The 19,248-nt window shown below is 43.0% G+C and overlaps 2 protein-coding genes across 2 annotated transcripts; both read right to left on the bottom strand.

The window, feature by feature from the left end:
• Positions 1-360: 360 nt before the first annotated feature.
• Positions 361-12,438, bottom strand: mmp15a (matrix metallopeptidase 15a). The gene is made up of 10 exons (XM_026366453.1): positions 11,745-12,438; positions 9,950-10,098; positions 9,255-9,377; positions 8,843-9,165; positions 8,549-8,710; positions 5,938-6,356; positions 5,600-5,738; positions 4,311-4,461; positions 4,057-4,172; positions 361-3,025 (listed from the first exon to the last, which is right to left on the bottom strand). The coding sequence occupies exons 1-10, from the start codon at positions 11,865-11,867 to the stop codon at positions 2,547-2,549; spliced, it is 2,184 nt and encodes a 727-aa protein (XP_026222238.1). The 5' UTR covers positions 11,868-12,438; the 3' UTR covers positions 361-2,546.
• Positions 12,439-13,000: 562 nt separating this feature from the next.
• On the bottom strand, positions 13,001-16,970 carry zpd (zona pellucida glycoprotein d). The gene is given in 11 exon segments (XM_033326031.1): positions 13,001-13,126; positions 13,129-13,209; positions 13,373-13,478; positions 13,656-13,839; positions 13,935-14,062; positions 14,173-14,287; positions 14,938-15,095; positions 15,272-15,477; positions 16,491-16,598; positions 16,702-16,747; positions 16,884-16,970. Coding segments are annotated over 11 exon segments (1,218 nt in total). The 5' UTR covers positions 16,908-16,970; the 3' UTR covers positions 13,001-13,064.
• Positions 16,971-19,248: the final 2,278 nt, after the last annotated feature.

The raw sequence follows: 19,248 nt of genomic DNA, 5'->3' as shown, positions 1-19,248 counted from the left end.
GAGCCAGTAATTATTAATCAATACCTCTAGCTTTGTGTAATTGAGTAACAGTAAAAACAATGTACATTTCAATAGTACAGTAAAGTGCAGTAGCATCTATTAAGTGCTTTATGTAGCATAAAATACCTCCAGGTTTTCATAGGAGCTTTTACTTTACGCTCTATTTCATTTGACCAATGTTTTTCATGGGTGTCGTCAACATTACAGAGGTTTTGCTTTCATTTCAGAGGCAACGATTCCCTCTTGTGACCAAAACCAGAATCTCCCCTTGAACTTGACATTTGCACAGCAGCATGAAACGGTACAGTTATAAGCACACAAAAGCACGAACTGCAGCAAAGAAGACTTGTGTTGCTTTTGCCCTCGGGTTTTATTGTGAAATCTTTAACGTATTTTACAGAGGAGTGCACAGGCCTAACAGAACATGCTCTGCATGCATCGACATTGGAATAATCTAGTGCTGTTTGTAAAAGACAACCTGAATAGAAACAAAATGTACAAAACTACAAATGATAAGTAGAGTAAAAAAGAGAAGAAACACATTTTAAAAACGACACTGCTTCATTCTATTTATAGTTTGAAAAAATATTCACAAAAAATAAAAACAGGAGAAAAATAATGTAAAGGCACAACAGAATAGGTCATGTGACTAATGGCTTTACACAGACAAACAAGGCACAGACAGACAGACAGACCCCAGAAGGAGAAAGACACATTTAGACAGGATCACATCACATCCTGCGGATTGCTGTGCATGTTCACTATCGCTTATACACTTTCCACTAGAGTGATGAAGAAAATGAATACATGTGGGAGCACAGACAGACGAGAAGATTAAAACGAGAGGAAAAGGATGCAGGAGGGGAGCTCGCAGAGGAAGTCGTCTCCACCTCATGACAAGCACAGCAAAAACAAGGACAATTGGATAAGAGGAGAGCACTTGGTGGCCCAATGTAGGTCAGGAGGCGCAACGCCAGCGCTGCCCCTCCCTGAAATCCTTCCAACCTCCCTCCTACCCTCACTTCTCCTTTTCCACTGAATTTTGGAAAGGAAATGCTGGCAGAGCCCTCCCTCTGCACTCCTCCATCTCTGCCTTCCCCTCTTTTATTCTTTCTTTCTTTCTTTCCCTCCTCATCTCATTCTCTCTCAACTCCCCACCACCCTTTTTCTTTTTAATATCCCTGCCTCTTGCATTCCCCGCCCCCCCCTCGCTCTGCCTGACACTACTAAATCAGCAACATGTGGGCTTAATGGAAAACAGACCCTGACCCATTCTACTTTTGCCTACAGGCTTTTCCCTTGTACACATAATTAGTTTCATTCTATTTAGCTTTAGCATGAAAAAAAGGCAAAAATGAGCAGATGCACACACGGCCGCTGTGTTTTTACTCTTCACAGGTTGAGTTGAGATGGACAGAATCTCTAAAATACCACAACACTTTTCAGTTCTTCTCATTAAAAGTCATTAAATCCCACTCGCCTGCTTTTCTTCCTGCCCTGGGACCAGCTGTATATCAATATGTCTCCACTGGGATTGTGTTTTTACTGGTGCAGTCTGTACAGTTATCGTGGCCGTGGTGGGAGGAGGGGAGGCTGGAGCCTATGTGTCTGTGTGCATAAAAAAAAAACTCTATGTGCCTTTGTTTGGGTAAGTGGTCTCTCTATGTGTCTGCATATGTGGACATACATGCACAAATGAGTGCAGCTTTTTTTTTTTTTTTTTAGATCATGGGATGCTGGTGTATGTATGTGTGTGTGTGTGTGTGTGTGTGTACACACATAAAGGGCTCAGTGGGAGGCAGGCGGTCGCAGATGCACACAGCTGTCTTACATTCCTGCGCTGGTCAGAGCTTCTCCCGCTTGTGTTTGTGTGTTTCCTAAGTGCAGCGTGTTCTGCCTTGCACGAACACATGTACTACATCTGCAGCAACGCAAACCTCAGCAAAAATAACGGGAACAAAAACACTGATCAGATTCCAAAGTGCAAATAATCTGCTCTAAACAGAAAGAAAAATGTTGGTTTGAGCACCAAACTCAAACCTTACCTGGAAGACCTGGAAGACGTGATCATGTTAATGCAGCTACTTGTTTAAGTAACTATAAGTGCTATTGATTGTGTGTATGTGGACAGTATGTGTGCTTCATGTTAATGTATGTGCATTATTGACTTTGTCTGCATTTATACCACTAATACACCGCCTGCTCCTTGTACATTAAGAATCAATAGAAAGTGACTTTCTGTGAGAGTCTGTGTCTCTTTACTGACAGATCTTTCTTTATGTTTGAATTTTTTTAAACCACATTTAGTACTTTTTCAGACATCTGAATGGCATAAAAAAGATGCATAGGCGAAAAGCTTGAAGGCCAGGCCACAGGCGCCAGCGTTAGCACTTAACAGTTACTTCACATGAGCAATAAAAGGTGCTCCTCAGCCTTCCCAACTTCAGTAAGGTGTCAGAGCCTCTTTCCACAGCGCCGTAAGTATAAATTCGATGCCAGCGACTGAACCCTACAAATACTCGCTTCAGAACTTCTTATTCTGTGCATTACACCCAGTCCTGCAGCGAACGCTTGCAGTGCACCAAAGCCCTCGGCGTCTCTTTGTTCTGCAGAGTCCTGAGGATGGCGTAGATGAGGATGAGGATGCACAGGATGAGGACCAGAGGAACGGTCACCATAATCAAGGTCATGACCTTTGATTCATTATCAGCCACTGTAACCACCACGTTCACCTCTTTGTCCTCCTCTTCCTCTGCGTTGTCAGGCTTAGAGGTTTGATTTTCATCTGGGTTTGTGTCTTTATCTTGGCCTCTGTCCGGCTCTCTGTGCTCGTCTTCGCCTCGGTTTGAAGGGTTCACTGGTTTGTCTGTCGGTTCCTGCTCGGTGTCGGCGTCTGGTTTAGGGTCAGGAGCTCCCACGCAGCCCATGAAATCCTTCAGGATGGAGCGGGGGTAGCCTTTGTCTGCCTCTATCCTGTGGTTGTCAAACCTCCAGTAATTAGCACCTTTGTAAAAATAGGTGTAAGCTGTGTGAGAGGAAGATAAAAGATTTCAGTCAGACAACTGTCCGTCCAGACTCTGATATGCTCCACTGTAGAAAACTCAGGGAGCGGGAAATGAACTTTATAACTTGCCCCCTAATGCAAGACTGATTCAGAGCCTCCAGTAGATACATGTACAGAATATAAATGTTCCCATCTAAAATAGCAGGAAAGCAAGAGGCATAGTTTCCTTTCTGTCAAAGTGATGGACTTGGCTTTTAAAATTAAATCTACCCCCTTTAGTTACACCAAACTGTGCATTTCACAAAATGTCAAACTATTCCCTAAACAAAAAGTAGCAGAAAAGAAAAAGCTAGAGACATGTTTTTAGGCCAAAGACAAAACACAGCCTTAATGACTTCTGGTCCATTTCAGCTTTCCCACATTTCAGACCAAATGCACTTTTGCAGGGCCAGGTCTGACCCTGAAGTATAATACCAAACGAGGAAAAAATCAAATGTGTTCGTATCAAACGACATGAAAGCAATAAATGAATACGCAGTGTTGGTTTCACACACCAGAATCTGGCAATGAGATGCAAAGAGAGCCCCACACAATCGTTCTGGGGTACATTTCAGGTCGTAAATGTGGCTGTGCAGTGAAAACCAAGCTTGCAGAGACATTAGAGCAGTTTGGGCGGAGATGAGATCCGACTGTTACTGAGTGCATTTAGAGCAGCTCTGCCGCAAATCTAATTTCCAATGGAAGGACGAGCCAGCCCTCAAACCAGAGCTCTCATTCCTCCCCTTCCCTCTCTCATCCCCTCACTCTTCCCCCTTGCTCTGCTTGCTCTAGCCTAACCAGTCTCAAATGTAATTTTTTCCCCTCTCTGTCTTTTACACACCTCATTTCACCCCTCTAACCTTTCATTCTCTCCCTCCCTCCCTCCCTCCACCTCTGCTCAGTCACGCTGTTCTTCTGCTGCCTGTGCAGCTTTGGTTTCTGTTGTGAGTTTGTCGTGTGAACAGAAGCTCCCGGCAAAGGCTGTATTTTATTTATCTGAAGTTATTATTTACCGCCATCATCACTGAGGAAGGCCCCTTTGGGTGAAGGTGGGATCCTGCCCCATTTGCTGTTTGGCTTGGGGAAGTCTCGGTCTGTGGTCCGGGTTTCCTCATTGTATCGCCAGTACCTGCACACAGACAGCACTTGCATGATTTGCTACCTGACTTTAAATGGAATTTAACAACGAGTGATAACAAATATGTGATTAAATACCTTTTGACTACTATGACTACTGTATGTTAACATTTTGTTTGTGTATATCTACCTGTCTCCTGAGAAGAAGTATGTGTAGCCGTTGGGCTCCCACCAGATTGCTGTGTCGATCTTGTGCGCAGGAACTCCTCGTCCATACTGATGTAGCGGCTGTGGATAACCTGGCAGCACATCAGCCTCCCTGAACACCCAGTATCTATCATCTGCAGGGACACAAGGACAAACATTTGTCTTAAGACAAAATAAGACACAGTACAACTGCATCTCACAGCTAACATTTGTTTCCTATGTGAAGAAATGGGAATACGAGATAATGTAACTGAGGAAGAAAAGGAAATAAATAAGGAAAAACATGGGTCTATGACAAGAAAGCAAAAAGATATCACAGGGTTTAGTCACTCCAGAGGAAAAGTAGAAAGTATTTTATAGTGTTTCTTAAAAAGTCTCTTAAACTTCTCAAGAACATGACAAAAAAAAAAAGCTGGAATAATGAAGAGAAATGATTAACAGGATGAGAGTAAAGTTGCCATCAAAAGTACAGAAAATCCTGGAAATGCATGACAAACCACCACATGGTCTTGCTGTTAAAGTGAAAGCTCTGCAGCTGCTCACATCTGGAGCAGTGCAGTGCAGAGAAGGCTGATGCAATCCTCCACTCCTCTCTCAGGAGGCCTTTTGGGACTCAGCTGGACTGGAGTAGTACTGGGCCAGCAACAAATGGCACGCTGCACTAGAGTCATTCACACCCTATGAACTCAGTAACAGTACTCAGTAGACCTCAGGGATGCAGTCATCCACTCATGAAAAACACACAAGCTCCGTTTTTGTCTGCAGCCATATTGTCAGACAGTATAAACAGTGAATCATCTGGCAGAGAGGATTTATTTTCTTTTTTACATAACTTTGTTTCGTATGTTTTAAATATTTCTTTGTGTGCGTGCATGTGTGTGTGTGTGTGTTAGATATGGAGAGTTATAGCTGTGTTGAATTATTACCATCTCCTCATAAATCACTGTGTGCAGGGGGAAAAGAAAACGCTGAGTTTGCACTGTTTCCTTTCAGTCTGACCAGTTCAAATCAAAGCCCAGATTTGTGTTTCACTTCATTCTGTGTTTCTAGAGCACACTCTTAAACAGTTCCACGTTGGTTGGAGGCAGCTGTGCTCGAGTAAAAGTAGTGGAAAAACCTTGGGGCAATTACCCTTTGTTGTGCCCTTAAGCAAGGCGCTAAACCATAACGAGCTGACCAGAATCTTCCAAGATGGTCTCGACGTACTGTAACATCGTACAGTCTGCTCAACATGTGGGTGCTGTATTAGCAGAGCCAACAGCTTTGGTGTACCTTTAAAGAAGACAAATTTTCCATCGTGGCGCTCATAGGCAGCATCAATGTCGCTGGGCAGGCCAATCCAGAAGACAGATATTGGCATAGGGTAGTTATCCAAGACCCGGTTCCTCCGCACCCTCCAGAACCAACGACCCTGCACAAACAAGAAAGGTAATGATGTTTAATGTCCACTTCCCCTTGTATTGCTTGCTTGTTGTTGTGGCTCTAAGCTGGACCCTGTTAGTTGATACTACTTCCATCCAAACAGAGCTTGCAGCTGTCCAAACCAATGCAAACACTTGGATTAAACGCTGCATCTGAAGCAATACGGTCAATGACTCTTTCCTGCCCACCTTGAAAACAAACATCTCCCCTCTCAGCATGGTCACTGTGTCAAAGTCCCCGTCACAGATGTCGGGGGCCTGGTTGTCCGGCAGCTTGGGAGGCCGTGGAGGAGCAGGGGGCCGAGGCGGAGCGGGAGGAGGAGGGACATCTTTTTTAATCGGTGGGGTGACAGGTTCTGGCTCAGGCTGGGAGTTGGTGGGTTTAGAGGAGGGAATGACGGGAGTTGAAGCAGGGCTGGTTGTTGGTTCCGGCTTGTCTGGGGGATCCATGTTCTTGTTAGTTGGGTTGGGCGATTCAGTTGGGGGGATGGTGGGTGAAGAGAAGGTGGGTTCATCTTTAGGAGGAGGGGGGGAGGTGGGGGAGACATTGTCAGGCTCCTTGTCAGGGGTAGAAGGAGAAGTGGGGGCATTACTGACGAGAGGAGGACCTGGGAAAAGAAAGATGGAGAGCAGAATGGGAAAGTTGACGTGGTTGATTTTTATACACACACACACAAGATGATTAAATGAAAAAATAACTTCCATCTGAAATGAAAGAAATTTCTCCCACTTGTCTGTTTGGAATTTCACATTAATCACTGACTTTACTTTCTCCTCCCTTCACATTGCAATATAATCACTATCTCTTCTGTGATTTTCCATTCTGTCGAATGAGCTTGACTGACTGAGCCTGTGCTGCTGCTCTTAGGAAAAATGAGCCCCGCTGGTTGCTAGGAGAGGAAAACACACAGATGCAGCCAATTATGTAATATATATGGACAGCTGATGGGCCTGAAGATGGATTGAGTTACACCGAGCCAAAAATAATGCTAGGAATATACACAGGCTGTCCAACGACCCTGCAGACTAAGACTCAGTGACTCAGCCATCAGTATGTGGACATATTCATCATGTGCAGCATTTTAACCTGCACTATAATTTACAAACAGTGAGGCTACACATGCTTTGTTTGTTTCCAAGGACCTGTTCTTTTCCAGTGAGGCTTTACAGTGTCTAAAAGCAGATTTGGGATCATGGCACTTTGTAGACATTCCTTTCTCTCAGTTTTTTTTTTTTTGTTTCTTGCTCAAATTAGTTTAAATTTGCTTATTTATTACTTCCAAACACAATGAACTCTTCGTTGTTGTACACTGAATTAAGAGCCTTAAATTTTACACAATGTGACAAAAGACCTTGGTTTGCTGTTACATCACAGGACAAAAGGACTGTTAACAGCTGCATGTGTCTGTATCTCCACCTATTAAAGGGGATAATACTGTCAAAATAAAATCCCCTGTACAGTGGGTAGTTGCTTTTATGAAAACAAAGAAAATGTGACCTGAGAAAAACATTTCACAGCCAATCGAATTTATGGAAACTTAAAGCTGCATCATTTATTATTTTTGGCCATTTAGGAGAAATGGAAGAAGCTATAAACACAACAGTGACTCCATATAACATTTTAGCAACAAATAGCTTATTTACAAATAGCATACAGTAGGGTCTTTAGAGCTTGTTGATGAGAGCCCTGAGACTAAACCAAAACATTAAGTTGCTGGCCTATAACCAAAACAATGAGCTGAAAGACGCTGAAATGTTTATAGAGCTGAAGGGGACTGCAGTCAGTAATAGTTTTCATTACTGGTGACGTTCTTCTCGTCAGTCATTTGTCACAGCCTTATTCATTTGAGACATTGCTAATATATAAATATTAAGCACTGCTGTTTTTGTTTTTGTCAGATGCTTCACATGAAAACAGAAACAAAGTAACAAGTAGAAAATGCATGAGAACACCTACAAACGAGCCCAAATGTTTTGTTTCTACCAGCAACGTTTATGTTGTGCAAGCCTCCGTTTAAAGATCAGTTTCTCATCCAATCACAGCCTTCGTCCAACACTCTCCTTGAGCTGTCATGAAGGAAACTACTGCATAATTTAACTCAAAACATTTACATTTCTGTATTTACAGCTAAAAGCCTACGAGAGCTTCCATATCTACTCCGCCACCATCTAGTTTCCATTGGTTCAGACCTCTAGTGAAAGTGTATCAACAGGCCACAACTGCGTGGGTGTGGAAAGATTTCTGGTTTGCTCAGGAAACTAAAAGCTTACACAACATTCCACAACTGAAACGGATTTTTTTATCTGTTAAATGATACCAGAGATGTGACCAGGACAAACAATGGACAGTACAGAAATGTGTGTAAGAAGGAAAACATGAACCTTGTGGAAAATCCTTTTTGTTTAAAAGCAAAATAGATCATAAGATCAGTAAAACCGCTGTCCGTGGTGAATCCACGTCTGCAGTTTAACAGACAAATGCGCTGAGTGGTTTGGCCTGTAATTACAACTCGACTTGAAGGACCACTGCAGAAACACATGCATACAATACACCTTATTGTACACACACATGCTCTTCCTCTAACCAGCTCACACACAGATGTCATCTGTCAATAACAAAGGCATCCATTCACATTGGGAAAGGATGATAACATCATGACGGCATGCATGATAGATCTGCTGTTTGAGCCAGATCCACTGGTGATGTGTGGGTTTGAACGAGACATTTTGTGTCAGCCGACGAGCCAGTGCAGTTGCTCTTATCTACAAACAGTTTATCAAAACAGTATGTGCTTCTTACCATATATGAGCTGTATTCCTCTGATGTCATCATCATGCAGTGTGAAGTTGTGTGTGTGAATCCACTGGTAAAAAGGAGCCATTACGGCACCGGGGTCATTCGAGTGCTCCAGACCCAAAGCATGACCAAGCTCATGGACCGCAACCAAGAAAAGGTCTATACCTGCAAGACAGGCAGAGATAAAGTGAGCAACTTAATTACTTGATTCACATCAACACTGGCCACTTTATCAGGTATGTCTTCACAGAAAGTGGTTCCAGAGCATAAGAGGAACAAAGCTGAAGACCCACAAACCTTCTGGATTTTGGTTGTCAAGTGTCCAGGGCTCATCAGCATCAAAGTGTGTGTCACCACCAATTCCTGGACCAGGATAGTAGGCGTGCGCCAGCGACCCCCCCTCCCCATCAAACAGTGACATATCACCATGGAAACCGGAGGCGAACAAAATCAGGATGTCAGCGAGCTCCGTCTGGCTGCTGTTGATGTTGATGTTGCTTTCAGCAGGCACCTCCTCGAAGGTGAGCGGAGTGACCCGTCTCCACACGTCGAAGGCTTTGTTGATAGCATCGAACACCCGCTCCTCTCCCAGCGAGGAGGGAATGAGCTGGTTCATTATACTGAAGCCAGAAGAGAACGCACATTAGGGTCAGTAAATTAAACATTCTGCTTCACCGTTGTATTATTTATACATTTCAGTGTCATAAACCTGTAGGTGATGTGGTCTTTGTCCCACTGCTGCCCAGTGAGTGTGTAACGCTTCTTCCGTGCCCCATCGCCCAGCTCCTCTGGTTTTCTGTCCGGGAGACCACAACGAGGACGCCGCATGGCCCTACACAGCCAAACACACAGCCAAACACACACACACACACGAGTAATGTTATGTCCTAAGGTAACAAATCCTCACTCTGTTTCCCGTGATACCACTCTTCATGCTAAGCTAAGCTGAGTAGCAGCTATTTGTAGCTTCATATCAACAAATACTGTATGGGAATGGTATGAGTGATGATGAATATCATTCTGAAAAATGTAAAGTAAAGTGTAAAGTGCATTTCTGAAATTGTGGAACTGTTCCTTTAAGACCTTGTATTACTTCCTTAACCTTGTTAACCTGTTTCATCTGTTAATGGTAACACACCAACATTGATATGTTGTGTTGGGCTACAGCCAGTGCCCTGCACAGTTTCAAATGTGGTTGTTATGTGGTCAGAATCCTCAAATTGTTCATTCAAAATTCACGATTGTTTCTGCACCATAAAATGCATGAAAAATGAGAAACGAATTAAAGTAAAATTAATGACAAATGTGTATATGCTTTAGAACACTGTGGTTTGTGGTCACTTCTAAATACAAATGTCTTCTTGCAGAACACAACCACTGCTGCCAGTGCATTGTAGAGCTTACATGACAGTGGCAGGGTCCATCTCTCCAGTCACCTGCAGCCCATAGAAGCGCTGCATGTCACTAATGGCTTTGGACAGAATCTGAGCCGACTGCATCGTCGACATCTGTCTACTCGCCTGAGACAGGTAGCCAAACTTGCGAAGCCAAGCCTGCGGGAAGAAAATAAGAAATGGTTTCTGCTTAGTCAATGATCCAGCTGTGTGACAGAGCCTGAGAAAAGCTGATGAATGCATGTATCTGCTTTCGGTGTGAGTGTATACATGCATACACCACGTGTATAGACAGCTCCTGATGGAAGAGAGGCAGTGTTCAGCTAATCCAGGATCAAGCCTGAATCTAATAACTGGAGAGAGCATCTGAGGAGTTAAAAGAGAAGAGAAAGTAGAGACAGAAACCAGATGGCTCCCATTAACATTTTGACATTCCTGCTTTCTCATTCCTGCACTGACAGCCAGGATGAAAGGAGAAGAGAGGAGAGAAGGACTGGAAACAGGAGAACTAAAAGGTTCTTGACAACAATTTAACTGTATGTAGGTCCAGTGGTGCACTGGATAAACACACAGCTCTGCTTGCATGAACATCTGGCTGACAGTCTTGTGACACATGTCAAAGTTTTCTCCTTGTTGCATGTTCGCTGACACTGAAACTGAGCTTGTAGAGCCACGTAGCCGGGCAAACAGTACAGCTGCTCCTGAGAGGGGTGGGGGTTGGGGGGGTCTGTTAAGTTTTAAGATTTGCCTCTCACACAGTTGGATCACTCATGCAGGACAGGGCAAACACACAAACAGCAGACAGACTCGGAAAACACTTTTCCGACAGGATTTCTTCATAGCATGTGTATGAAAATGAAACCGATACATGAATGAATGTTTCTCATTCAGGTTATTATGTAGAATAATAAACGTTAACAGTGCCTGTAACACAGTGTGTCAACGCATTCATTGATCATTTATTACAGATTTCTTTCACTACTTTGTCATGGTTTACACCGTGTTTACATATAATACTGTGAACCATCTGTTGACACCACATCAGGGTAAGAAGAGAGGTGAAGTGATGAACCCATCAAGCCTAGTGCCTACTATACAAGCCTGTGGGGGAAGTGCTATGATCTGGGGATGCTGCAGTTGGTCAGGTCTAGATTCAGCAACATTATGTGATGAAGAATGAGATCAGCTGACTACCTGAATATACTGAATGAACAGGTTATTCCATCAATAGATTTATTATTCCTTGATGTCACGGCCATATTCCAAGATGACAAAGCTAGGATTTAATTCAAATAGTGAAAGTGTGGTTTAGTGTAGCAGGACACCACAGAGTCAAGACAGTAACCCCACTGTGAATCTTTGGTATGTGCTGGAGAAGACGCTGAACGTGTGCTGTAAACAAAGCTAAAGGCGGTCCAACAAAATATTGAAGTGTATAACTTTACTACGTATTACTGTACAAACTAAAAGAGTTGAAGTAGAGCTGTAACTTACCATGAAATGAAATCTCTGTTTTTCAACCTGAAAGATGAGTTTTACCTTGCAATATAATCACACTCTGGACTATTTATTTTTTCTTTCCATGTGTGAGACACATGTGCGGTGTTGGTGTAAAAAAAAAAAAAAAAAGGAGGGGGTCAAAGGTCAAATGACATCCCAGTAATGCAGCTGCCCAGCTGCACATTTGTGGAGAAACTGTACAACAAAGCGCAGAGAGCTGAAGAGTGATTGTGACTCTGTAAATCCATGAACTATTAGTAAATGTGAGGATGGACCATTTGCCTGTGAGATGTGGTTTACTGTACCTCAGCACTGAAGCTGTCCTCCTCCGGGACATCTGTCACTGAGCCGCACACGATCAGGGAGAAGAAAGACGTGAGTGTGATTATGATCGGGGTCCAGGGTTGTTGAGATGCCATCTTCCTCATGATTGGCTGCCTGTGGTCCCCAGATGGGAGCTCCGAGCTGTGGAAGATGCTGTGACAAAAACCAGCCGAGCAGATTGTTGGGTATATTCTTCTCAGGTTCCGCAACAAGTGCGCTATCTGCTCATGGTGCAGTTGGCGCCTCAGATTCCACAAACAGGATGTCCCACAAATATCAGGAATGATATTAATCCATCCCCGGTTGGCAGCAGCCCTGTCTGATGCGGGACAGCCGCCTCATGGCTCATCCAAGTGTTCATGGAGCAGTTTCTTCATGCGTACAGATGCTGTCGCCAGCGGGCAAATGAAGTCCTTGTCCCCCCCCCCCCTCTCCTCCACCTCTTTTCGACATCCACAATGGCTGATCAGCAACAGTGAAATCCTTAGAAAGCCTCCTTCACCCTCCTCCAACACACATAAAGAGCGCATGAAAAAAAGTTCTGGACTTGGTGCAAAAGCAACTTCCACGAAGTAATGAAGTCAGATCTGTGTCACATCTCCTCCGTGTTTCAGTCAGCAGTGCAGAAATTTAGAGACCACCACAGGGCTGTGTAGACGATAACAGATTTCCACTGTTCTCCTGTGAAGAGGACCCTCCTCCATCTTAATAACGGAGCCACATGAGAGGCGCAGACAAGCTGCTGCTTCACTGCGCCATCTGCTGTTTCTGTGGGAAACTGCACTGACACAAGGCCACAGTCAATGATAATAATAATAATAATAATAATAATAATAATAATGAATACTTTATTGATCCCCTTGGGGAAATTGTGGGTGGACAGCTGCTAAAAAGTATGTCAGCGCTACACTACGGGGTTTTGCTGTCTTGTCCAAGGACACCTCAGCAAGTAGCCATGAACCACTCACCCTGGGGTTCGTAGGTGACTGCTCTACCACCTGTGCACGTCTCTTTTTTATTTTATTTTACAGTAGGTGTTGTTCAACTGTGCAATAACCACAGTCTATTTATTAATCTGACTCGTTTTAAAAAGCAGTAACAACAATGATGGCTCAATTAAATAGTCTCACTGTGTCTGACACCAGGATAATCTGAATGTTGCACTTCAACGTTCAACAGTGTTTCATATAGACTTGACATTTTTCCCAGTTTACAATTTAGCTCAATACTGTCAAATGTTGTTGGTAGTGCTGAATTAGAACAGAAATAAAAGGAGATATGGAGGCCGTTTCAAGTTTTATTCAAGCTGCTAATAGCAGCAGTCCCGTCAGTGCTCCATTTGTGCAAGCCTCCTGCTGCCGGCTTTGGCCACAGTGGTGAGGATGATAAGGAAGAAGCCCACAGACCAGATCCCTGCTACAATCAGTACCACTGTCAACAGCATGTCTGAAACGGATGTAAAGATGATAACAATCATATCCACATCAAATACAGCATGTAGTCACTTCCAATTAGGACTAGAAGGAAAACAAAGATTTGACAAAGTAATAATTAGTATACAGGAGCAGGGGAGAAGATGTATGGCAGCAAGATAAAGAAACAGGGTTACTGGATTGAGGTTTGTCTGGAATTTCAAATCTGATGGGTCCATATGACAGAAGGCCCTGGTTGGGGTCTGTTCTCACTGCTTCTCTCTTACTAATCAAATTACAGTTCTGTGAAGAGAAGAAAAACAAAACATGGAAAAAAACTTTATAGATCACCAACATGTTATGTGTAAGTAGGCGTGTTAGAAGCGCTTTTTAAAACCTGAACAAGGTTAAGACCAGTACATACTAATACAAATACACGGCCAACCAAAGTATGTGTGACAGTAGGCTGAGTGAACTCACAGGTGTGCAGGATGCGAGGTCGTCTCGGCTGCACAGCTGGACGGTGCAGTGCAAATAGAGTTTGTGTGGTTCTGCTGTAAAGTGAAACATGTCAAAGCTGAAGCGAACAACAGAACTCTCTCCGTTACGTCCAGACTGTCCCTCACTCGTGTTTAGAAAGATGACGGTTTGATCGCTAACACACCTGGATAAAGAGATAAAAAGGAGGAGAAAGGATGGAACTTGATGAGTTTGATGTTTAGTCACAAATTAACTGTAAATACTGAGAGATGATCGAACCCGTTCAGCAGCAGATGGTGAACCGATCCCTCTGTGCTGTTTGGCTGGTGAGACTGTGTGGCCCAACACTCATTAACCCGAAGAAGGAAATAATCTGCACGATCTGTTACCGTCACCTCCACATACACCTGGACACGTGAGTTATGAAGTTCTTTCAAAGTCATCACAGACATAATATGAACAAGATTTGATGAACATTTGATTGAAATGGCTGCTGACATTCTCAACATTTACTGACCTTCTCTCTGAGTTCAATGGTGGGGGCACTGCTGAAGGCCTTGGTGTAAGTCTGGTCTGTGTACAGCATCATCTGTATCGTGACATCAAGTTCATTTGCATGTATCACCGTCTCACTGTCCGTGTACAGAGGAGAGTCAGAGAAACACAAGCCCCATTTGGTGAATACAGCATTATTCAACCACAAGTCCTTTGACAGGAAACAAAAAGCTTTTAAAAATCACATTTCTTCTTTGACCTTTCTCCAGCATAAGCCGTCTCTTGGTGGATGAACCTCAGCTCCTCTCCACTTTATTTGGGTGTGGCGTTTAAAGACAGCTAATAGTGTTTACTAAGTTGGCCAGGATATTCTGCTCACATGGCCACGTTCTGTACTAATGTCGTAACCATTAAAACACCCCCATTACAGATGTGCAAATGAAAGTCATGACATCTGGCTGAAGGCTTCACAAAGTTGGACCTAAGTTTTGTTTCTGGAGTCAACAACAAACTTCCAAGTTCAAATGTACCAAATATCTTCTCATCCAACCCAAAAACTGATGCAAGAAAATCAAGAAGTAACCGACTGAATCAGAATTCTGTGTGTGACAGAAAATTATAGGGACAAACATCATTAGGATTTGTATCTGAATGGAGAGGAAAGTGTGTTTAAAGGGCAGTAAATAATATTCTGAATATGAATACACTCGAGCGGAGCTGCGTGGTTTCTACTCCGTTTCAAAGCCAGAGAAGATCACATGCCATCGACATGGTTATTCTTTCTTACCTAGAAAAGGGGATTACTGGGAAAGGCAGACTGACTCTTCTGATGTATGGATAGTCGCATGTGTAGTCAATTTTAACAACTGGATCTCGGATGATGTTTCCGGTAAACTGAGGGTCCGATAGCAGAGTCAGGGTGTATGAAATGTGAGTATAGTTTTTCTGCAAGAGGGAAAAAAATAAAACAGGTTCTATTCATAGGAAATACTATAAAAAAAAGTTTGTATCTCTATGTTAAACAAATGTCACATTGGTTTAAATATTCTGGACTCTCAACTAAACCATTACAATAAAGTCACTGCTGTGGATGAAAGTAGATATAATTCCAGTTGTACTACCAGCAGCTTGCCTCCACAAGTCAGATATTGGTCTTTGGACAGCCTGGACGCATAGTACGACACACCATCGATGACCTCCCTCTGAGCACGGCAGGACTTGTTGGGCAAATGCAGAGACTCCAGCGGCACGTTGTGATACCTGAAGAAATCTTCCAACCCTCTGATTGATATGTAATCTCTGCCACATGTAACTTTAAAGTGTGCATCTGTGAAAATGTTCATACAATCAAATTATGTTTATTTGAATCCACTAAAAAATATTAAAAAGGAAAGGAAGGGTTGGTGAGAGGAGAAAGGTTAATGTCTTTATATATATGTTTTTATTTTTTATTTAAACCTGCAAAAAGCAACTGGTACACAATAAGAAACTGGTAAATGAATGTAGTGGAGTAAAAGCTCAATATTCCCCTTTGAATTGTAATAAAGTAAAAGCAACATTAAATTGAAATACACCAGTAAAGTATCAAAATTATACAGCAGCCTGTTTGAGCAGTTACTTACCACCTCTGAGCTACATATAAAATAATTAATTCAGTGGACACTCCAGTGAGTTTACATATTTTATATATATCTTTATTATTTCATATCAGTCTATGAACAAAGTTTGAAAAATGTGGAAAATTCAGCTTCAATCTTTGCTATATTGGTTACATTATGGAAAAAGCCTGATTCAGTGTTTTTGGATAAAAACAAGAGGCAAAATAAGCTAGACTTGGCCTCTGCTGCATCTGGAAAAGTTAATGACCTTAATTGTACTGAGCTCCTCTTGTCTCTCCATCCAAATGCTACCACTGCATTTCATTAACTTCGTGTCTTCTCTCTCCTGTAGTTGTGCTTCCTCATCTCTGTACCTTTGTTGCAGGTTGGAGCTGTATATCTCCAGAGTACAGTTACTCTACCTTTTCCTCTCTCCTCTTTCCACTCATCCCAACCGGTCGAGGCAGATGCCCCCCCCCCCCCCCCCACCCTGAGCCTGGTTCTGCTGGAACCAGGCTGTAGTTTTTCCCTCTCCACTGTCTGTAGTGCTGTATTTTGTAATATTTTGAAAGGTCTTAAACACTGTAAAGTGCCTTGAGATGACTTCTGCTGTGATTTGGCGCTTTACTCATTTCATTAAATTGAATTACACGGTGGCCAGTGAATCACGGTCCTACACTGAGTCCTTCAATACTTCCTGTTTTACACCACAGCGTTCAACAATCATCATGTATTGACCTACTTTTGTCACAGCGGTCAGAGTAATATCCGCGGACACATTTGCAGCTTCTCTGGTCTTTGGACAGGGCGCACGTCGCTCGGTCGGTGCACTGCTCCACCCTGCAGCCTCCTGCACAGACACAGACACAGGCAGCAGCAGCAGCAGCAGCAGTCAGCTGCGGCTCATGAGGCGACGTTTGCAAGAGTGCAAAGTGCAAAGTGCACGCTCTCACCTTCAACAGTGTTCCGCACGGAGCCGAGGACAAGCACGAGAAGCAGCTGCTTTGAACAATGCACATTTGCACTTTAACTGTGTCAAGCTCTCCATCATTCACCCACCTTCTATCTAGGCTGTGTGAGCCTTACCTTACCTACATTCATGCAGAAATCTCTTAAAACCTTTGTGTTCACCCACCTTGAAGCTCGAGCTTAGGATCATTGCTGTGGAAATGTGGATTTACTTTTTAGATTTCAGGGCAGTGTTTCCTGTCAAAGGGGGATATTTCTGTGATTGTGGACACCTGTTGCTTTTGCAAGTCATTTCCTGGGAGCTGCCATGTGACGTCCTCCTGGACCTGGACCAGGAACATGATCTGGACCACAGAACTGGTCCAAAAGCACTTCATCAAATGGCACCATGTGCTGCTTCTGCTGCACAGCATACCTGATACCTGGACTGCTGCTGAGCATTTTCTTTTTTTATTGTATTTGATTTGTATGTAATTTACTGACACCTTGAAAATAGGTGCTGTCCTGTAGCATCATAATAATTGTAGTTCAGTAAAAGCACCATAAAATGGATCCTCAAACAGTACATGAGTATATGTCAAATGTAAAATAGGGATAAAATGGTGGAATATGTAGTTGTTCCCTTTGTGGTTGCTTTTAGTCAATGTGAGTCATTTTACCTTCCTTCTAACTCTATTTGAGTAGTCATTTCGTGTCTCTTTGTAGTTTTACAGCACCTTCATGTCTTCTTCTGGGCCCCATGGGTCTGGTTGTAGTACTTTTGTATCTTTATCCGCTCATTTTGTGCCTCTCTGGTCCTATTGCATCTTTTTGAGATACCCCTCCTTTAATGTCCTAAAATCCCATTTTTAGTGTCAGCGGGGGTCGAAATAGCAGGGGGATTCAGTATGGGTAGGGGAATTACAGTGTCTATAGGGAATTTTAGAAGTGGGTCGATGTGTTTCCTACGGTGCCAACTCATCATACCCAGAGGCTGGAGTCCATATTCTCAGATATTGTCAGGCAGGCCTCCCTCCTGTCTGGGTACGGACCATCTGTTTTTGACAGGACAGAACAGAGCCAGAAACAGTCGTTCACCATGACTGATGAGGCCGGCTCGCGGCAGTCCATCTCTGGTGGCAGATCACACAGCCTTGGCTTAATAATGTGTGCTGTATCTCTTTTCTTTTCCATTATCTCCCACTCTCAAGTCAGCATCCCCCTCTTTCTGATGCGTCATTATAAAGAATATGGTCCATCAGAAGGAGACAATATAAAAAATATCTGTAAACATTCAGATAGCAAATGTTTGCACAAATGATATGGAAACAATTACAACTGGCTGTCTGTGTAATATTAATAATAATAATACAACAGTATTGGCAGCAGCATAACACACAATTACAGCAATTATATGGCATCATTTGGACCGAAACTGCAACAGACCCAGAAGAAGCAGCTTTGATCATTTCATTTATTAACAGACCAAAAAAAAAAAGTAAGAAAACCTTTACAGGTTATAGGTTACTGCTTTACAGTGTAATGTGATGGGTTTAGAAAATGTGAATGATGCTAGGTCATAACTTCATTAGGTATACATATATGGTTCTGATATCTCAGAGGTGAAAAAGTCAAAGTCACCTCAATAAATAGTTTTTAGCGATGTGTAGAAATATCACTTCATGGACCATTGAAATTACTTTCCTGATTTTTAAAAGCACCTATAGTTCAAGTTCAAGTTATACCACTGTTCATTAGTTAAAAACATCACTTAGAGATTAATGCACATGAATCAGCTGGGTAAAATATAATTCTGATTTTTTGGATCGTCTCCCTTTGCAACCTCCTGTAGTGATTCTTGGTGTCGTCGGCAGTGGTGCAGTGCCACCCTGGTGTTGTGAAATAGCCGGGTTATAGGAGGTGTTTGTCATCGGCCTGATTCACAACACCAGCTGCAGCACACACACCTGAGACGCAGGTCTTCTGCTATAGGAGGAACTACAACAGGCCCGGATTGTATAAGCCCCGCAGCAAGAGGAACAGCAACAGCAACCGCAGCCGTGGACATAACGGTGTGCAGCGAATAGAGGGAAATATAGTAGCACTGGGTAGGCCTGGAGTACAACAATATGAATCCCGTAGCACTTCAGCAGCTCTGTCTGCAGCCAGGGATTAACTCAACATCTCCATACAGTATGTGGAGCAGCCAAGACAGAATGAGCCTCCATCTGTGTTCTCTCAGGCCAGACTGAAGGACAGAGAGTGTGGGTCACAAATTCAACAGAGAGGATGGTGAGTGATTGTTTGTGAAGATTTGTATGTGTGTACATGAGTCTCTTTCTGATGCTAACAGGACACTGGTAGGAATTTTTTGTGTCGTGTGTAAGCTGAGTGTGTGTTCAAACTACACCAACAAAGACAAATAACCTTTACAGAAGGGCAAGTGTGAGCAGTCTTTACTACCTTTTCCAAATATCAGTGAAAAAATGTCAAAATGTGCTGGACTATCCTAGCAATACATGTCATCAACGCACTTTTCCCTCAAGAAAACT

Source organism: Anabas testudineus, chromosome 6, assembly GCF_900324465.2.
Source record: "Anabas testudineus chromosome 6, fAnaTes1.2, whole genome shotgun sequence".
NCBI lineage: Eukaryota > Metazoa > Chordata > Actinopteri > Anabantiformes > Anabantidae > Anabas > Anabas testudineus.
Note: the sequence above shows the minus strand (reverse complement) of the source record. Positions and strands in the feature narration are given on the sequence as shown.